This window comes from Myotis brandtii, unplaced genomic scaffold (assembly GCF_000412655.1).
Source record: "Myotis brandtii unplaced genomic scaffold, ASM41265v1 scaffold406, whole genome shotgun sequence".
In the NCBI taxonomy this organism is placed as follows: Eukaryota; Metazoa; Chordata; class Mammalia; order Chiroptera; family Vespertilionidae; genus Myotis; species Myotis brandtii.
The window spans coordinates 589,784-610,361 of NW_005365599.1; the positions used below are offsets into that span (position 1 = coordinate 589,784).

Sequence of the window (20,578 nt, forward strand, 5' to 3'; positions counted from 1 at the left end):
CCCCCCAGCAGACCTTCATTTTTTCCTCCAGGAGTGAGGTGGAAAAACCCTAGATCACCTTCTTGGATTCTTATTACCCAAGTTACCAAGAACACTGAGAGTGGCGTATGGGGAGCTTAGGCAATGAGCGGTTACCGCCGTTGCTGCGAGCTGGCAGGCCCTGCTCTCTGTGGGCCTGCTTCATTGGCGCCACGGCGAGCTGACCTGCACCATCCGTGGCTTGCCTCACTGCACACGCAGTCTCTTCCTGCCCATCTACGTGCGCAGCCTCCTCCTGAGCGGTTGTGACTGTTACGGCGTCCCAGACAATTTGCAATTATCTTTCTCTCTATATATAGATTGGCCAGAAATCCATCATATGACCATTCCCACCTGCAAGAATGGTTGGGAAATCTAGCTATGTACTTAGACAAAACTTGGGAGTTCTGCTGTTAAAGAGAAAATGGAAAGAAAGGAGGAGTGTCTACCACCTACAGATCATTTCCAGCCTTGCCCAGTATAAATAATTTAATGAATGTCCTTGAATATGTTTTGGGGTACATGTATATTTGTAGGATAAATTCTTAAAAGTGGAATTGCTGAGTCAAAAGATACGCTCATCTGTTATTTCAATGTTGTTAAGTTTGTAACATCTGTGTATACTTGCATTTAGAGCTTAAATGGCTAATTAGGGATAGAAATTTAGTGCATGGGATAATGTAATTTAAGTTGTAACAACATTCTCAAATATTTCTAGAGTGGTATATTGGCTTTTAGTGTGTCCAATCCTTGTAACACTCCTATGGGGTAGGGGAGGTGGTCATATTGTCACTGGATGAGGACCTGGCCTGGAGTGAGACTGCCTGAGGCCACTGGTAGTGTGTGGGTTCTTGACTTTGTGCAGGAAAGATTTCACAACACAAGTCCAGGTGATTTGGAGAGTATATTTATTAAAACTGGGGAGAGTGAAAACAAAGGAAGGACTTAAGGTAGAAGAAGCAACAGGAGAGAGCCTAGGGTGGTGTTCTGCTTTGGGTCCTAGAAACGTTAGAGGAAACAAGTGAGCCAAGGCAGGGCTGCTGTTAGCTTACTGGAAAGTCAAAGAAAAAGGGGATCTCGGAGACAGATTCAGGAGGTAAGCCTGGGAATAGCTACTGCTGCTGCTTTCCCCTGGTTGCAAGTCTTGTGGGGATTCTTAGAGTTTAGGAGAAAGGAAATAAAAAGTTCATGCCTGAGAACTGGCATGGGGGCTCTAGGGAGAGCCTGTGCTGATATCCTTTGTCTTGAGGATTTTACCTCTCTTTTGTGGGTGAGAATCTTAGGGGACAGTTTCAGCAGACTACTCATCAGCTTTTCAGGTATGTTTTTAATATGCTGATGCATCAAAATGAGTGTATAGGGGAGTTGGGGATTATTCTTTGGTCAGCTTCACTGTTTTACTTTTATCTTAGGTTTTTCTGGCTTTAATGGGGTTTTTGTTATTTGTTCTCCTGATTTCATCCATCCTTGAATTTGACTGGCACAAATGGCATTAACTGGGTCGGGGTCCTCTATCTCCCTGACCAGGGTGATTTAAGCTATGTATTCTCTGGTTTGAGAGGAGAGGTATACACCATTTGTTCTCAAGTGTCCTTGGTTAGGGATGATAAGGTCTTACGATTCACTAGCTGTCTGCAAGTTGTTGAAATTGTTTGGCCTTGTTTAGTTAACTTGTCTCAGGTTCCCCATTCCACTTGCTCAGGAATTTTCCTACCTTCTTACTATCCTGCCTTAATATCTTCATTGAAACATCAAGAAACTAAGGTTAAATAGATTAGGTTTTACTTAGTATCTTTTGACTGGGCCTAGGGTCCCAGTCTTCTGGCTCAAAATATTCTGTTTGTCTTATACCATTCCAAAGCTTACTCTTTGTGGAAAGAATAAATCCAGGACTGTGTTTTTACCAACTGAGATGGGGATTTAGGGAAAAAAGAATGTGACTTATATTAATTTTCTCTGTGTCCTAAAATAGTAACCAAGGTCATATTATATACTTGCGTTCATGGTTTGAGCAGGGGTGGGGAACCTTTTTTCTGCCAACGGCCATTTGGATATTTATAACATCATTTGTGGGCCATACAGAATTATCAACTTAAAAATTAGCCTGCTATATTTGGTCAGATTTTTAAAAAAATATATTTTATTGATTTTTTACAGAGAGGAAGAGAGAGGGATAGAGTGTTAGAAACATCGATGAGAGAGAAACATCGATCAGCTGCCTCCTGCACACTTCCTACTGGGGATGTGCCTGCAACCAAGGTATATGCCCTTGACTGGAATCGAACCTGGGACCCTTCAGTTTGCAGGCCGATGCTCTATCCACTGAGCCAAACCAGTCAGGGCTGGTCAGATATTTAATTAACTCACCCCTAATGCCTTGGCAAGGCCAGACCAAATGATTTCTCTGGCCTTATGTGGCCTACAGGCCGGATGTTCCCTACCCCTGGCCTAGTGAAGTTCTGGTAAGAGCATTTGTTACTAGCTGTCCTATAGATTTGAGCCAGTGCTGGAAACTGGACAGTTTCCAATTTTAAGACTCCTTTTAACTTATGAATGCCCTCTGATGGTGATAGGTAGAGTTGACCTGCTTTTACTCTAGCTTGTGTCCTTGCTTGTAATTATGTGGAAAGTGCATAATCAGAGGCACTACTATAATGGTATTTTTAACGTTCTTATCTCTCCAGGATAAAAACCCAAATTGTTTATAAAAACGGAAAGAAGCATCACGTGTTTGTTTAACATCCTAAAACTCATATTTTACATCATCTTTTTTAAGTTGTGATTTATGAAATCACTTTATTGGTTGAAACCGCTGTGTTTATGGCTCAGAGATTCTTATCTTTAATCAATGTTTTTCAAACTGTGGATCATAACTTGTTAATGGATAATGAAATCAATTTAGTGGATTATAATCATCATTTAAAAAAGTAGAACAGAAACTAAAAAGAAGGTATCAAATTTGTTTCCAAAGACTAAGATTAAATAGAACTTTTTGTGTGTTATATATTTACATTTACATGTGTGTATTTGGACACAATTTAATAATGTATTTCTCAGGATTGCAACTAAGCATTTGAAATCCACTAATTATTGTAATAGCCCCATCTACTGGTACTTAAGGATATCGCCACTGAAGGATTTTAGTAAAGTAGTGACCTATGGTTATTTTTATGCATTGTGCCTTTGTATGAATTTCTCCTTTGTGATTTGATAAGAATATATATATTCTGAATAATATTTATCATTTATATATGTAGATTCTTTCTGATCAATACCAGATGCAGGATGCATTGGAAAAATCAGATCATTTGATAGCTGCAACCAAAGATCTGTTTGTTGATTTTCCTCGTAGGCGCACAGGTAAAGTATTCAATTCAAACAAAAGCTTCTTTTTTTTTTAATTTATAGGCACAAATGGCTATTTAGAAGAATTTAAAATATTTTTTTCAGGCATTATATTATTTATATTACAAGTATTCTAGAGTGGATAGCATATAAGAGTTATTAGGCATACATTCATTATAATTTGTTTGTTTTTCACTGATAATCTTAACTATTACAAATTACTCAACTAAGGAAAAGTAGTGTTATTATCTACTAAAATATTTTGTGGTGCAGTGTACAAGATTTTATAATTTAAAATAGGACTTGATTTTTCGTTTATTAATATTAAGTTATCATATAATTGAAGTATCTGTTTATATGTAAGTTGAGTAAAACTTAATTTGAAATCTAAAGCAACATGTCTCTCTCTGAGAGGAACTTCTCACCTCCTAATACAGAATTATTCATAATGAGTATATAATCCATTTTTTATTTTAATCCCTAAAAAGAAATAATTAATTTTTAGTTTAAGGTTTGAATCCTGGCTCAGCCTATTATCAGTGCGACTCTGGTCCAGTTGCTTCAGGTTTCTGAGTTTCAGTTTATTGATCTGTAAAATAATAATAGTAACAATCTCATAGGATTTTGTCAGGGTAAAATTATTTAATATATGTGAAAGCACTTAGAACTACGCCTGGTATATAGTAAGTACTGTATAAGAGTGAGCTGCTGTTGCCATTAAAGATTTTCATATCCTGATACAAACCTATGGAAGTGTTTAGTGCTTGTGAAATTACTTTAGTGAAATGAAACAAAGTCATCACGGCATTTTCCTTCTGCAGGGTTTCCGAATGTAACAGTGGCTCCTGATTCCTCTCAAGGGCCCATTGTGCTAAATCAAGACCCCGTCACCCAGGCCATCCTTGGTGACTCTGTTGTGGAGCCTCAGGTAATGTGCTCTGCTTACAGCCAAAATGCTCATGCCGAAATTAAGTTTAAGTTGATGTAGGTATTGTGGTAAGCATTTCAAAAGCTTAAATGCCAACAAATACAAAGTTGTGGTTGTTGGAATTGTTCTTAATCATATTGCACCTTCTGTGAGTATAGTGTTTGTACTAAACAAGATAGGGCTGGATAATAATAGCTAACACTTACTGAGCACTTACCTAGAGATAGGCACTATTATCCTCATTTAGCAGATAAAAAAAAACTGAGGTTCAGAAAATTTCTAAGTGACTTGTCCAAGATCACATAGCTAGTTAGCATCAGAGATGACATTCAAATCTAGACTGCTTAGCTCCATAAGACTGCTGCCACCAGCTGCCAGTATGGAAACAGCAAGGAGGCTTCCGCTTTGAAGTCAGTTGGATCTGTGTTCATATTTTGCTACTTACTAGGTGTTTGATCTTGAATTAATTTCTTAAGGTATCTGAGTTGGCTTAGAGTGTTTTTTGTTAAATAGAATATACATGCTATGGTTGTTTCTTCTAATGTATTAGTATGTTTAAAAAGAGCTACCCAGGAAACTTGGCATTTATTGACTAGTTATATGGGACAATTATATTATAGCACTAAAACATTAACTAGCTGTATCCTAACGTAATTAGAACTCTTAATTAATCAAAATGTTTAGAATTTTGAGATAGTAAACATTTTTTAAAATCCCATGAAGCCCTGGCCAATGTGGCTCAATTGGTTGGTTGTTATCCCATGCACCAAAAGGTCGCTGGTTTGATTCCCGGTCAGGGTCCATTGCCTAGGTTGTGGGCTCGATCTCTGGTAGTGGGCATGCAGGAGGCAGTGATCGTTGTTTCTCTTTCACATTCATATTTCTCTCCCTTCCTCTCTCTCTGAAATCAATTAAAACATTTTTTAAAAGCCCATGAAGAACTTAATACTAAAATAAAACTCTGGCCCAGCTGGAGTGGCTCAGTAGTTGAGTGTCAACCTATGAACCAGGAGGTCATGGTTTGATTCCCGGTCAGGGCATATGCCCAGTTGTGGGCTCAATCTCCAGTGTGGGTTGTGCAGGAGGCAGCTGATCAAGGATTCTCTCTGATCATTGATGTTTCTATCTCTTTCTCCCTCTTCCTTCCTCTCTGAAATCATTAAAGATATAAATAAAATAAAATAAAATAAAATAAAACAAAACTTCTGCCCGGCCATTGTGGCTCAGAGGTTGAGCGTCGACCTATGAACCAAGAGGTCATGGTTTGATTCCCTGTCAGGTACATGCCTGGGTTGTGGGCTCAATCCCCAATGGGGGCGGGGTGGGGGGCGGGCACATGAAGGTGGCAGCTGATCAATGATTCTCTCTCATCTTTGATGTATCAGTCTCTCTCCCTTTCCTTTTTTCTCTGAAATCAATAAAGATATATTAAAAAAATAAATAAAACTTCTTATGAATGATTAGGACTCAGTACCTGTTTAATGCAATTTCCTCGTTATTCATATCTTCTATGAGAAAAGGGATTCATCAATTAGAGGGATGATCCTTTAATTTGCAATTCTCTATCTTTCTTGAGCCCTGGACATTTATATCCAACTGCCTAAATGCCTAAAAAATTTCAATGGTAAATCATCCTACACACACATACTCAACAGCTCTAAAACAGCTCATCCTCCTAAGCCTCTCCTGTCATTCCTACCAGATTACCTAAGACCATAAACAGTATCACCAGGGCTCAAGAAAGATAGAGAATTGCAAATTAATTATCCAGAATAATTAAAGACTTGTAAAGTACACTGTTTTCTTACAAAGACAATTCAATAGAATGTTACATATATTTTAAATAGCCAAAACCCATTACTATGTCCCTAGGTAAAAACCATTTATATTTAGGCACTTATTAAAACCATAGCTTTCAGATAATTGTGGACTCTATCATGGGGAGAAGTGGCAAGAGCTGAGGTTAGAGAGACAGGATGGAGTTAGGTTATGAAAGTAAGAGTAGAGCCACTAAAGCAGGGGTGAGGAACGTCTGGCCCGAGGGCTGTATAAAGCTCTCGGAATATTTGGTTTGGCCCTGCCAAGGCATTTGGGGTGATTTAATGAAATGTTTGACCAAATATAGCAGGCCAATTTTTAAGCTGATAATTTTGTATGTCCCGAGAATGACTTTATAAATATCCAAATGGCCTTGGCAGAAAAATGTTCCCCACCTCTGCACTAAAGGATGTTGAGAACTGAGACATGATGAAATCGGCTGTCGTGTGGAAGATGGACTGGGAGGGACAAAACTGGCGAGAGGATCTGGTTAGAAGACTCAGGTTGGAGTCTTAGTGAGAAGTGGTGAGGACCTGTCCCAAAGCAGTGGCAGTAGGGAAGAAGATCGAAGGGAAGAGGGATGGGTTGTGAGAGTAAAAAAGGGGTGGAATTGGCAGGATTGGGTGGCTGATTGGATGTGACAAATGAGAAAGACAAATAATTCCCAGTTGCTTGCTTGAGCATCTGAATGAATGGTGATACTGTTTATGGTCTTAGGTAATCTGGTAGGAATGACAGGAGAGGCTAAGGAGGATGAGCTGTTTTAGAGCTGTTGAGTATGTGTGTGTAGGATGATTTACCATTGAAAGTTTTTAGGCATTTAGGCAGTTGGATATAAATGTCCAGGGCTCAAGAAAGATAGAGAATTGCAAATTAATAGCATTTGAGTTGTAATTGCAGCATTGAAATTAAATACAGTCATTTAGAAAGTGAGTCAGATGAGAGGAGAATAAGGGTCCAAAGGAAGGACCTGGAGTCATATCAGATATAAGGGAGGCCTAGAAAAAGCACCAGTAAAGGAGATTGGGAAGGAACAGACAAGAGAATAGAAGAACCAAGAAAATACGGTATAATGAAAGTTAAAAGGAGGAGTGGATCAAGAAAGAAATGAGTGGTTGTTAATATCTCATTTCTCTAAATGAGTTAGAGAAATAAAGGAAAGCAAAGACTGAAAAATATCCATTAGATTTAAGAACCAGTGTTTTGATGTTGACTTGTAGAGAGCAGTCTGAGTGGAGTGGCAGAGCAGAAGCAAGGTGGCAGGGCATAGATGGCGAATGGGAGTGGGGGACAACTTGTTCTACAAGTTTGGTGGTGAAAGAGAGAAGATAAATAGTAGCTTGAGGGAGAATAGGGTCAGGATAAGATGGGAGAGACTTGGTCACATTTAAATGTAGATGAGCTGAAGCCAGTACAGAGGGAGAGGTTGAAGATGGAGGAGGAGAAGGGGAAATTGGTGGAGTGGAGGAGGTGAGAGGATTTGGGTTGTAAAACACATGGAGTAGCCTTAGAAAGAGGGACCTCTCTTCTGTTATGAAAAAAAGAAAAAAAAAGGATGAGTGTGCATATAACCAACTTGTGTTGTTATTCTTATTTTTATGTTGAGAAAGGCTCTTAACGAAATAGATGAAGAAGAAGAAGAAACTGTTAACAGCCAGTCAGAGGAAAGTGAGAATGAGTTGGATAACTCTCTAAACTCTCAGTCTAACATGAATGCAGACAGGTATGTACATATGGCATAGGTATCTACAACACTTTTCTTTTTTTCCAAGGCCATTTTTTCCCAGCTTTATTGCGATATCATTGATATGTAATCTTGTGTATATTTAAGGTGCACAACTTGTTGATTTGATACATTGATGTATGCAAGATGATCACCATAGCATTATCTAATGCTCTATCAAATCACATAATTACCATTTCTTTTTTATGGTGAGAGCATTTAAGATCTATTCACTTTGCAAATTTCAAGTATATAATACAGTATTTTTAGCTATAATCACTATGCTGTGCATTACCAGTAGATCTTTAGAAGTTACTCATCTTATTTTACTAGAAGTCTTTACCTTTTTACCATCTCCCCATTTCCCTGCCCCAGCCCCTGTTAACCACCAGCCCCTGTGAAAAGGTCGTTCGACCCCCAAAGGGGTCGCGACCCACAGGTTGAGAACTGCTGCTTTAGCATTTCTTGCGTTGCTGGCTTGATAGTGATAAACTCCCTTAGCCTTTTTTTGTCTACGAAGCTCCTGCTTTCCCCTTCAATTTTGAATGATAGTCTTGCTGAATAGAGTATTCTTGGATTCAGTCCCTTGCTTTGCATCACTTTGTATACTTCAATCCATCCCCTTCTGGCCTGATGTGTTTCTGTTGAGAAATCAGTTGATAATCTAATGGGAGATCTCCTGTAGGTAACTCTGTCTCTCTCTTGCAGCCTTTAAGATTCTCTCTTTGTTGTTAATGTTTGCCATTGTAATTATGACATGTCTTGGTGTGGGTCTTTTGGGGTTCATCTTGTTTAGGACTCTCTGTGCTTGTGTGACTTTTCTCTTCCCCAAATCAGGGAAGTTTTCTGTCATTATTTCTTTAAATATGTTTTCTAATCCTTGCTCCTCTTCTTATCATTCTGGCATCCCTATTATACAGAAGCTACTTCGTTTCATGTTGTCCCAAACCTCCCTTAGGCTCTTCTTCTGCTTTCTAATTTCTTCTCCAATTGTTCAGATTGGTATGTTTTCTGCCCGGTCTTCTAACTCGCTAATTCGGTCTTCTGCTTCTTCTAGTCTGCTGTTGAAACCTTCCATTGTGTTTATTATTGTAGTTATATCATTCTTGATTTTCTCTTGATTCTTACATAAGTTGTTGATGTTCTCATCCAGCTGGTTTAGGAACTATGTGACCCTTACTCTGAATTCCTTTTCTGACATACTACATGCCTCCATTTCATTTAGTTCCTTTCCTAAGGATTCCCCCTTTTCTTTCCTTTGGGGGTTGTTTCTTTGTCTCCCCATTTTTGCTCTCACTGAAGAGTCCAGGTGCCAAGTTGCATGTGGCCTGTGGTTGAAGCAGAGGGCTTGGCAGGAGGGTCACACACTCCGGGACTCTTTGGAGGTCCCAGGCGCTGAGTAGCTTGGGGCCTGTGGCTGAAGCAGCCCACTTGGCGGGAGGGTCACGCACTATGATACTCTCCACAGGACCCAGGCGCTGGGTAGCATGGGGCCTGTGGCTGAAGCGGCGGGCTTGGTGGGAGGGTTGCACACTCTGGGACTTGCCCTTGGGCCCAGGCGCCGGGTAGCGTGGGGCCTGCGGCTGAAGAGGTGGGCTTGGTGGGAGGGATCGTACTCCGGGACTCACAGGAGTTTGTGACTGGGGAGGCAGGAGTCCTGGAGTCTGTGAGTCTGCAGATGAGGTAGCAGGTCTTTGGCCGGAGTGAAAATCAGATTTTTTTGGCTATTGTTGTATGAGTTCTTTGTATATTTTGGATATTAACCTCTTATCAGATATATGAATTATAAATATTTTCTCCCATTTTGTAAGTTGCCTTTTCATTTTGTTGACTGTTTTTTTGCTGTGCAGAAACTTTTCGGTTTGATGTAGTCCCATATTCATTTTTACTTTTGTTGCTTATGCTTTGGGTATCATACACAAAAATTGTTGCCAGATCCGTGTTGCTTTTTTTTTCCCCCTAGGAATTTTACCATTTCAGGTCTTACGTTGAAGTCTTTAATCTATTTAGAGTTAATTTTTGAGTGATATAAGATAGGGGTCCAATTTTATTCTTCTGTTCTTATTTATCCAATTTTCCCAATATATTTATTGAAGAAACTGTCCTTCCCCCTTGTCAAAAATTAATTGACTGCTATATGAGGTTTTTTTCTGGCTCTTGATTCTGTTCTACTGGTCTTTGTATCTTTTTACTCTAGTCTATTTTCTGCTAACAATTTAACTTTTTGATTGCATACACTCTATCCTTTTACTCACCCCTTTTGTTTTTGATGTCACTATTTACATCTTTTTATACTGTGTATACATTAACAATGATTTGTAGCTATAGCTATTTTTAATACCTTTGTTCTTTAATCTTTATACTAGAGCTAAGTAGTTAACATATCACCTTATAACAGTATTAGGGTAGCCTGAATCTGACAATAGTCTCATGTTTACTAGTCTGTTGTTTATTTTCAAATGTTTTCATGTTACTAATTAGTGTCCTTTCATTTAATCTTGAAATTTTTCTATCAGCATTTTTTTTTTTTTTTTGGTCAGGCAGGTTTAGTGGTGATGAATTCCCTCAGCTTTTGTTTATTAGGGAAAGTCTTGCCTTCATTTCTGAAGGACAGTTTTGCTGGGCAAAGTATTTCTGGTTGGTAGTTTCTTTCTTTTAGCACTTTGAATATATCATTCCATTCTCTCCTTGCAGGCCTCTTGAGAAATTCAAGCCCATTTACTATGTTTTATGCCATCTTCTTTTATTAGTTGAAAGTATATTCTTAATTTAAGAAAGTTTTTATTTTGATATTTGAAAAAAACATTATAAGAATAGTATAAAAATTCTTGTATACTTTTTACTTAGATTCACTAATTGTTAACATTGTCTGTATTTGCTATATCATTTTTCTCTATATCAATGCATACACACATATTTGGAAGTGAGCTGCATACTTCATGTTCTTTTATCCCTCAGTATGTGAGTGGATATTTCCTAAAGGACAAGATCATGCATTCACACAGTCACAGTACAATGATTACGATGGATAAATTACATTGATTGAATTCTATTATCTAATCTGTAGATCTTATTTAGATTTCTTTAGTTGCCCCTTTAGTATTATTTATGGTCATTCTTTTTTAATGTTTTAAGAATCAAGCATGATCTCTTATTACATTTTGTTTTCATGTCTCTTTCATCTTCTTTAATCTGGAAACTTCTTTTAGTGTTTCCTTGTTTTCATTAACATTTACAGATCTGAAGACATACAGGCCAATTATTTTATAGAATGTCCTCTAATTTGACTTAGATATTTCTTTGTGATTGGACTCAGGTTATACATTTTGGACAGGAATATCTCTGAAGTGAGGCTAAGTCCTCAGTGCATGACATCATAAGGCAATGATATAATTAGTTCCATTATTAGTTTGTCTATTTTGTTAAATTTTTAAAGAACCAGGATTTTGATTTACTAATTAGAGCTACTCTTTTTCTGATTTTTTTTCTCATCAATTTTTGCTTTTGTCTTTATTTCCTTTCTTGTCCTTTTGTTTTGGTTTACTTTTTTCTCTAGCATTTTGAGTTGGGAATTGATTTTCATTCTTTTATTCTTAATTGACAGATCTATTTCAGGTTCTGAATTTTCCTCTGATCACTACTTTAAATGTGTACCGTATATTCTAATATATAGTGTTTTGTTATTTTAGAAATTAGGTAATTTAACTTTAGATTTTCCCCTTTTACCTAAGAGTTATTTAATATATTTTAAAAATATTTCCAGATAGAAAAGCCTCTTTGTTTTTTTGGTTTATTACTTCTAGTTTTATTTCATTACATTCAGAGTTTGTAATATTTTTACTTATGGAACTTAATGATGTTTTCTTTGTGACCTAATAGATCAAATTTTTGTGAATGTTCTGTGTGTGTGCTTGAGAAGAAGGTGTGTTCTCTATTAACAAGGTATAAAGTTCTAAATGTATAGCCACAAGATCTACCTCATTGATTATGTTGTTAACTTCTTCTGTATCCCTATTTATCTTTATCAAATCTTATATTGAGAGTAATGTATTAAAGTCTCTTGCTATTATTGTGTTTCTATTTGCTGTTTATATTATTTTTCAGAGTCAAATACCTCCATTTTTATAAAGTTGCTTGTTGCATGTTTCGGTATATGGATCTCCATAAATATTGTATCTTCATTGTGAAGTATGGAATTTAGCATTTGAAAGTGTTCTTTGTCACACTGAATGCTTTTTGGCTTCAATTCTACTTCGTGTAATATCAGGAATGAAACTTCTGCCTTCTTCTTCTTTCTAAATTGCCAGTTCATCTTTGCTTATCCTCTTATATTTAGCCTTTCTGAATTATTGTATACTAGGTGGGTCCCTTGTAGTCAACATAGAATTGGGCCTTGACTTGTTAGCCAATATGAAAATCTTTTTTTTTTAATTGGTGAAGTTTCCTGAAGTACTTATTGATACAGTTATGTTTGATGTCAACTTTGTCATTATACTGTAATTATAGTTTTCTTTCTCTATGTTCTTTTTAATATTTCTTTTGGTATTTAGGAAGTTTGTAATTTTGTTCTAGTTGGTTCCTTTTTTGTATCTATCTTTTATATAGCCTTTAATTTCCTCTTTTCTTATTTAACCTTTTACTGTCAGGTGTGTTGGTTTTAAGTGGTATTTTTTGGTTTCTATCCATTTCCTATTCAACGAATAAATTGTTCTACATTCTCATTATTTCCCTTTTTTCTCTCCCTCCGTCTCCCCATTTTTAGCTGCATACTTTTTTGCTTTCACAGAAAATAAAACATTTATGTATTATTCTTCCTTGTATATTTCTATTTTTTTTTTTTTACCTTAGAGCTACAATTAAATATATTAAATGCTCACTCATCTCAGTCCTTTTATGTTATTTCCCTAGTTAACTCTTGGTTGAATCTCTCAGATAAAGCTTATTATAGGGCTTTTGAATATAATGTTCCTTGAGTTCTTAAAAGGTTAAAAGTTTTTTTTTATAACTTTGATATTTGGACAACTTAGCTGGATATAAAACCTTTGGTTTATATGTTTTTTTCCCCTTAACTTTCTTAAAAATGCTACTCCACCGTTGGTTTGCTTTGAATGTTACCTTTGAGAAGTCTGATGCTAGGATACTTTTCTTGCATTTTAAAATAATTTGGATATTAAGTCACTTTTATCTAGTGACTTGAAATTTAAATTTTAATATTTTAGCATTTAAATTTTATTTCCTTTATATTTTAAATATTGCCAAGTTATGTCTTAGAGTTTTTACCTTTCCAGATCAATTTTTGCGTCCTAAAAACAGCCCTTTCATATATGGATTCAGTTTTTTGTTTTTAAGTTTTGGATTATAGTTTTAAATTAGTTCTAAATCACTTGTTTTTCTTTTTCAGGAACTCCTTTTATATATATGTGTATGTAAAAGATTTTTTCTGTCTTCCATTTCAAGTACTTTCTTTCTAACCATTGTTATTCTTCTTAATCTTTTTGTTGTTTTTCTGTAATTCTTCAATGTTCCTTATTAAATGTTAATTTAACAATTCTCCATTAAACACATTATAATTTAATCTTTATTTCTGAGGTGGTTTTCACTTTCCTTGGATTTATTTCCTAAGTTCAATCAATTCTTGTTTTTGTTTCTTCCTGATTTTTATCCATTTTAGGTCTTAGTTTTGGATTTTCTGACTCAAGATTTATAGGTATAAAGCTTAAAATTATTTCATTTTTGTTTAAATATATTTCATTTTATTTAAATAAAGTGTATTTTTAGTGTTCTTTTTTTAAAATATTTTTATTGATTTTTTACAGAGCGGAAGGGAGAGGGATAGAGAGTTAGAAATATCGATGAGAGAGAAACATCGATCAGCTGCATCCTGCACACTCGCTACTGGGGATGTGCCCGCAACCAAGGTACATGCCCTTGACCAGAATCGAACCTGGGACCCTTGAGTCCTCAGGCTGATGCTCCATCCACTGAGCCAAACCGGTCAGGGCAGTGTTCTGGTTTTTTATGTGTGTGTGTGTGGGGGGGGGGGAGGTGTGAATTTTTATTAGCTGAAATCTTTCAATTTAAACTTTCCACTCAAGTCAATTTTGGTAAGTTACATTTTCTTAGGGACTTACCCATTTTATTTAAGTTTATTAATATATTGTAATTGTTTTGTTATATTGCCTTGTATGGATATATACAATTGCATAGTCCCTTTTTAGTCAAATACAGTAACACTGGTTCTAGGGATTAGGTTGTGGGTAAATTTGGGGGATTATTAAGCCTACCATAGATAACAGTATATTATTTTTCTTGTTATTATTTCACATAACCTGGCTCTTCAAAGTATAAACATTAGAGACAGAAATGTGAGTTCATATGGGTTTGAATTTTCCCAAATTGCACAGATATCTCATTCCAACTTTTTCTTAGGATTTGTCCTAAGTTTAGACTTAGAGCTAGCACTGTCTTACAGAGGAGTCTTTCTGATGCTTTGATAAATAACCGCCTGTGAATAGACTATATTACGGACATTTTACTTAATATACTTCATAGCAACTAATGTTCAGTGTACTACCTGTAAGTTGCTTGAAGGCAACTCCATTAGGTTGAGGTCTGTGAGGCCACTGAAGAAGATTTCACTTTTCCTGGTTTGTTTGTTTGTTTTTTTGGTAAAGGCTTTATTTATTTATAGTTAACACTAGAGGCCTGGTGCATGAAATTTGTGCACTGCGGGAGGGGGGTGGGAAAGAGTCCCTCAGCCCGGCCTGCACCCTCTTGCAGTCCAGGACCCCTTGGGGGATGTCCAACCACCACTGCATTTGCCAGCCATGAGCCTGGCTTCGGGCTGAGCGGCTCTCCCCCTATGGGAGTGCACTGACCACCAGGGGGTAGTTCCTGCATTGAGTGTCTGCCCCCTGGTGGTCAGTGCGTGTATAGCAGCCAGTCATTTCACTGTTTGGTTGATTTGCATATTAGCCTTTTATTATATAGGATACCACACAGTCTACCCATTTAAAGTGTAATATTTGGCCTGGCCAGTGTAGCTTAATGGTTGAGCATCAACCTATGAACCAGGAGGTCATAGTTTGATTTCTGGTCAGGGTGCATGCATGGGTTGCAGGCTTTATCCCCGGTGTGGGTGTGCAGGAGGCAGCCAATTCTCTCTCATCATTGATGTTTCTATCTCATTCTCCCTCTCCCTTCCTCTCTGAAATCAATAAAAATATATTTAAAGTATAATATTTGATGATTTTTAATATATTCACAGATTTGTACAATCTACAATCAATTTTAAAACATTTGCGTTACTCCTAAAAGAAAACCCATACTATGTAACCCCAAACTCTTGAGCCCTACCTAATCTATTCGTTTGGTCTATTTTCTATCTCTGTAGATTTGCTAATTCTGGACATTTCATATATATAGAATCATACAATATGTGGTCTTTTGTGTTTGGTGTTTTTTACTTAGTATGTTTTCAAGATTCATCCATGTCATAGACATATCAGTGCTTCATTTAATGGTTCCATAATATTTCATTGTGTGGATAGATCACATTCATCAGTTGGTGGATGTTTGTGTTGTTTCTGCTTTTTCGTCCCCTAGCTCTTTTTTTGTTGTTGTTAATCCTCACTTGAGGATATTTTTCCATTGATTTTTAGAGAGAATAGAAGGAAGGAGGAGAGGCAGAGAGAAAGAAACATCGATGTGAAAGAGATACATCGATTGGTTGCCTCTTGTACATGCCTCAACCAGGGCAGGGGATCAAGCCTGCAACCCAGGTACATGCCCTTGACCAGTATCAAACCTGGGACTTTCAGTCCATGAGCCAATGCTCTGTCCACTAAGCCATACTGGCCACGGCTGGTCTCCTAGCTCTTTTAAGTCTCAGTCTAATTGAGAAATAGACAATTGGAGATTAAAATATTAGCTTTATCAATGATGAAGATGATTACAGCATAAAGCTTAGCTCTCTAATTATCTATGCTGTAGCTCTTCTTTCCACTCCCTCTCCCAGCTTCTCAACACACAGGGCAGAGTCTGCTCCAATCACTTTATTTCAGTGATGAGCAGAGATGATGCTCTGGGAACGAAACATCGATGTGAAAGAGATACATCGATTGGTTGCCTCCTGTACATGCCTCAACCAGGGCAGGGGATCAAGCCTGCAACCCAGGTACATGCCCTTGACCAGGATCAAACCTGGGACTTTCAGTCCGTGAGCCAATGCTCTGTCCACTAAGCCAAACTGGCCACGGCTGGTCTCCTAGCTCTTTTAAGTCTCAGTCTAATTGAGAAATAGACAATTGGAGATTAAAATATTAGCTTTATCAATGATGAAGATGATTACAGCATAAAGCTTAGCTCTCTAATTATCTATGCTGTAGCTCTTCTTTCCACTCCCTCTCCCAGCTTCTCAACACACAGGGCAGAGTCTGCTCCAATCACTTTATTTCAGTGATGAGCAGAGATGATGCTCTGGGAACAGGCTCTTTGTAGGAGAGAGAAACCAGAAGGGACCAAGTCTTGTACTTTCTCTAGAGAAAGAGGGAGGAGGATGGGACCATACCACTTCAGAAAGGGGAAAGTCCCTGCTTTAGGAGCCAGTACAGGCTGGATACTGGGAGGGAGATGGAATGATTTCTTCTAACACTAAGAAGACTGATATTTTAGCCTGGCCAGTGTGGCTTAGTGGTTGAGCACTGACCTATGGACCAGGAGGTCACTATTCAAATCCCATTTGCAGCACATCCCCGGGCTGAATCCCCAGAGGGTGTGCAGGAGGCAGCTGATCAATGATTCTCTCTCATTATTGATGTTTCTATCTTGTTCTCCCTCTCCCTTCTTCTCTAAAATCAATAAAAGTATATATTTTTTTTAAAAAAGAAGACTGGTATTTTAGTTCTCTCTCATAAGTTAAAGCAAATCATGTTTTCTTTGATTATGAATTATGAAAAGTTCAAATCAAACATGTAAACAGTTGAACAGTGTAAATGATGGCACTTATTAATTGTAATATATAGCTTGTTGTCCCATAATTTATAGGTTCCTTCACCAACTAAAGGAAGATAATTCTGAGATAATTAGTAAACTGTGGACTGATATTCAGCAGAAAATAGCAACACAGTCACAAATAACAAGCCCTCTAGGGACTCCATCATCCACCTCTCCATCAGAGGAAAAAAAAGGTTTGTTTTCACGTTATATTATTTCTTACAGACAATAGCTTGCTATATTTTTTTCTTTCTTGAACACAGTAATCGTTAAAGAAGTTATTTGAGTTTTGACTGTCTTAGCCTAATTGAGTAAAATACTGATTGACCTGTGAATTGAAACGCTTTAATCATTTTTTTCACCTGAGATGCTTTTGGAAATACCTTTTGTTTTAGCTGCTCTGAATGCGACTAATGCTGTCAAGAGAGTCCACACCAGGCTTCAGCCTGAAGAATCTTCTGAGTCTCTAGACTCCAGCTACGTTGTGGGACAAGTGCTGAACTCCAGGAAGCAAAAGCAGCTGTTAAATAAAGGTTCCATTCCTCAATTCACAAAGATGAATTATTAGACATGTAACTTGACATGGCCATCTTAATGTCTTAGTGAATGCTTTTCCTTTCAATCATCCAGTTGGATATAGCTAAGTACGAATTTATTGAGTCGTAGCTAAGGAATGCCTCCTTTTATCCCATGTAGCCTTGTAGAATGCTGGTTCTATACATTTCTTATAGATTGTGTAAACCCGGTTTAATCAGAATAGTTTTTTGTGATAAAATTGTGGTAACTTCTATAAAAATGTTTTATAAATTGTGAACATTTCTGTACCATGGAGGGAGGGGGATAAAGATTGATCCTAAATAGCATCACCAGAATGGCATTTTCCTTGGCCATTGAGAATGGATACACAGAGAGCAATTCTTCCGGGCTCTTGTGTCTCGGGGACTGTGTAAAGCACTAACGAGAACCAGAAACCCAGCCCGGCTGTCTGTCTCCGGCTTCTGGTTTGATGAGTTGCAGTCTACCTTGCTGACTTGGCTTCCCTTTCAACCAGATGATGAATCACCTCTTCTGGGAAGAATCCCGACCCCCTGCCTCTCTCTCTCCGCCCTACCCCTGCCCACACTGTGTGGTTGGGTACTTCCCTGTGGAGTTCCTTTTCCATAGAACCCTGTATTAGGCACTTATTTCATTGTATATGTGCCTGGTTCCCCCACCTGACTGTCTCGGGGCCAGAGAAGAACTGACTCATCTCTAGAACCGCAGCCTGCAGCCCACCGCCGGGCTCAGCGCATGAGTTCAGTGTTTGTACAGTCAGGCCAGAACCACTCCCTGGAGCAAGCTGGTTGTCCAGGATTTTTTAAAATGATATAGAGCAAGCAATAGGATTAACTCAAACTCTAGTTCAACTGTAACTGAAATATGCTCAGTAATATAGGCAAATCTTTTATACCGATCCCTTGGGTTGTTTTAATACTTTTGTTGCCCTGGGATTTTGTTGTATTAAATGTTAGCTAAGGTGACATGCTATTAGTTTGAGGAATTCTCAGGTACCGATAATGTTTGATGAGTAATTAAACAAGAATAAAAGAAAGGGTTTTGTGTTTTTTTAATGTGCCTTGCCAAAATGTTGTCACATGTGGGGCTGTGCCAAGCAAAAAATAATTACCTTTCACTTATTATTTAACATACGGTAGTCCCTTCCTTATCCATGGTCTCACTTTCTGCATTTCCCATTACCCACAGTCAACCTCGGTCTGAAAATATTCAATGGAAAATTCCAGAAATAAATAATTCTTTTAAAAAATATTTTTATTAATTTCAAAGAGGAAGTGAGAGGGAGAGAGAGATAGAAACATCAATGATGAGAGAGAATCATTGATCGGCTGCCTCCTGCAGGCCCCACACTGGATCAAGCCCACAACCCAGGCATGTGCCCAAACTGTGACCTCCTGGTTCATAGGTTGATGCTCAACCACTGAGCCACACCGGCCGGGCCAGAAATAAGTAATTCTTACATTTTAAATTGTGCACTATTTTGAGCAGTGTTATGACATCTGGTGCCATCCTGCTTCGTCCCTGGTACGTCGTGAATCACCGTAACCAGCTTGTCCACGTTGTATACATTACCCACAGCAGTCACTTAGCAGCCATCTCACAGTGCCTGTGTTCAAGTCATCCTCATTTTACTTCATAAAGGCCCCAAAGCACAAGAGCGGGGAGGCTGGCAATTAGGATATGACAAAGAAAAGCCAGAAAGTGCTTTCGTTATGTGAAAAGGTGAAAGTTTTCAACTAAATAGGCATTTTATCATCTCGCATTATCATAAGAAGAGTGAGCACACTACAGTAAGATATTCTGAGAGTGAGAAAGATCACATTAACATAACTTATATTATAGTATATAGTTATAATTGTTCTATTTTATTATTAGTTACTAGAGGCCCAGTGCATGAAATTTGTGCACGGGTAGGGTCCCTAGGCCTGGCCAGCGATTAGGGTCTATCTGTGGGGTGACCAGCGGGGCAATCGGGACCCCCACTCGCACCTGCCTTGGCCTGGCGCCTCCTGCTCACCTGCTCCACCATCCCGCCGCAGTCCCGCTCTCGTTGGGCCACATCAGGGCCAGCAGCACCTCCACTGCCACCCGCTGCCAGCACCGTGTTGCTGACGCCCGCCACGTTCCCCGCTGCTCTCTGGTGGTCAGCGCACATCATAGCGAGTAGTTGAACTCCTGGTCGAGCAATTTGCATATTAGGCTTTTATTATATAGGAGGATTATATTTTAACATTTAATTTTTAAATTGGTGATCTATTCACATGGTATGAAATTCAGAGACACGGAAGAATATGTGATGAAAAATCTAATTCCCACCCCTAACTTCCATTTAACCAGTTTGCTTCTGTGTAGCCAACTCTTACCAGACACCAGTATATCCCTCCAGAGATGGTCGATGTGTATTCAAGCAATATGTATATGTACTTCCCTCCACTTCCTTCTACAAAATTTTAGTTATTCAGTTCTATATACCAGCCTATTTATTGTGTTCTATTTGAAGAAGGGGAGAGGATAAAGCTGCATATTTTAATGAAATATATACCTTTTAATAAAAATATTTAATCTCATTACTGTCACATAATATATGCTTTATAAGTATTTTCTTCTTTGACGACTTTGAGTAGAAACTTTTAGTTTTCAACATGTGATGCTATTGATGGGAGTTTATTTGATTTTTTTTGTAGAGTGAGCTCCAACTGCGTAAAGAAGAAGAGACAAGGCAGAAACTGGAGCAGGCATTAGGTGATCATCGAGAGCTCATTGATGCTCTGACAGCTGAAATTCTACTTCTTAGAGAAGAAAATACTGCTACCCAGGTACTCAGATGAAACCCCAAACTTTTCTGTGTTTACTAGTATAAAACATCTTTAAGGATGTCTGAGATTCCTTCTGGATGCCTTTGGTTTAGTTGTGCTGATGTATTACTTGTACTTCTTTATTATCATCAATGGTAGTTTTTATTGAACATCTATTATATTGGAGGTACTATATAGAAATATGGACTATAAGTAGTATATAGAATAAGTCAACTATCTTCAAGAAACTTACTAAATAGTGGGAAGTCAGAATCTATATTTAAATAACTACCAATATTATAGTAGTTTATTAAAAATGTTTAATGAGTGTTATGATAGCTACTGTTAATTTCAGAACAGTAGATACTATTTGAAGAATCCTTCTGCAGTTGTATGTCATTT

General features: G+C 37.8%; 1 protein-coding gene across 1 annotated transcript in view; it reads left to right on the forward strand.

Moving 5' to 3' along the window:
* Nucleotides 1-20,578, forward strand: part of SPICE1 (spindle and centriole associated protein 1) — a 52,603-nt gene that overhangs the window by 14,689 nt on the left and 17,336 nt on the right. Inside the window, exons 5-10 of the mRNA XM_014545381.1 lie at nucleotides 3,276-3,378; nucleotides 4,185-4,291; nucleotides 7,720-7,832; nucleotides 16,878-17,020; nucleotides 17,222-17,370; nucleotides 20,066-20,197. Coding sequence (XP_014400867.1) covers nucleotides 3,276-3,378; nucleotides 4,185-4,291; nucleotides 7,720-7,832; nucleotides 16,878-17,020; nucleotides 17,222-17,370; nucleotides 20,066-20,197 — 747 coding nt within the window. The remainder of the gene's footprint in view (nucleotides 1-3,275; nucleotides 3,379-4,184; nucleotides 4,292-7,719; nucleotides 7,833-16,877; nucleotides 17,021-17,221; nucleotides 17,371-20,065; nucleotides 20,198-20,578) is intronic.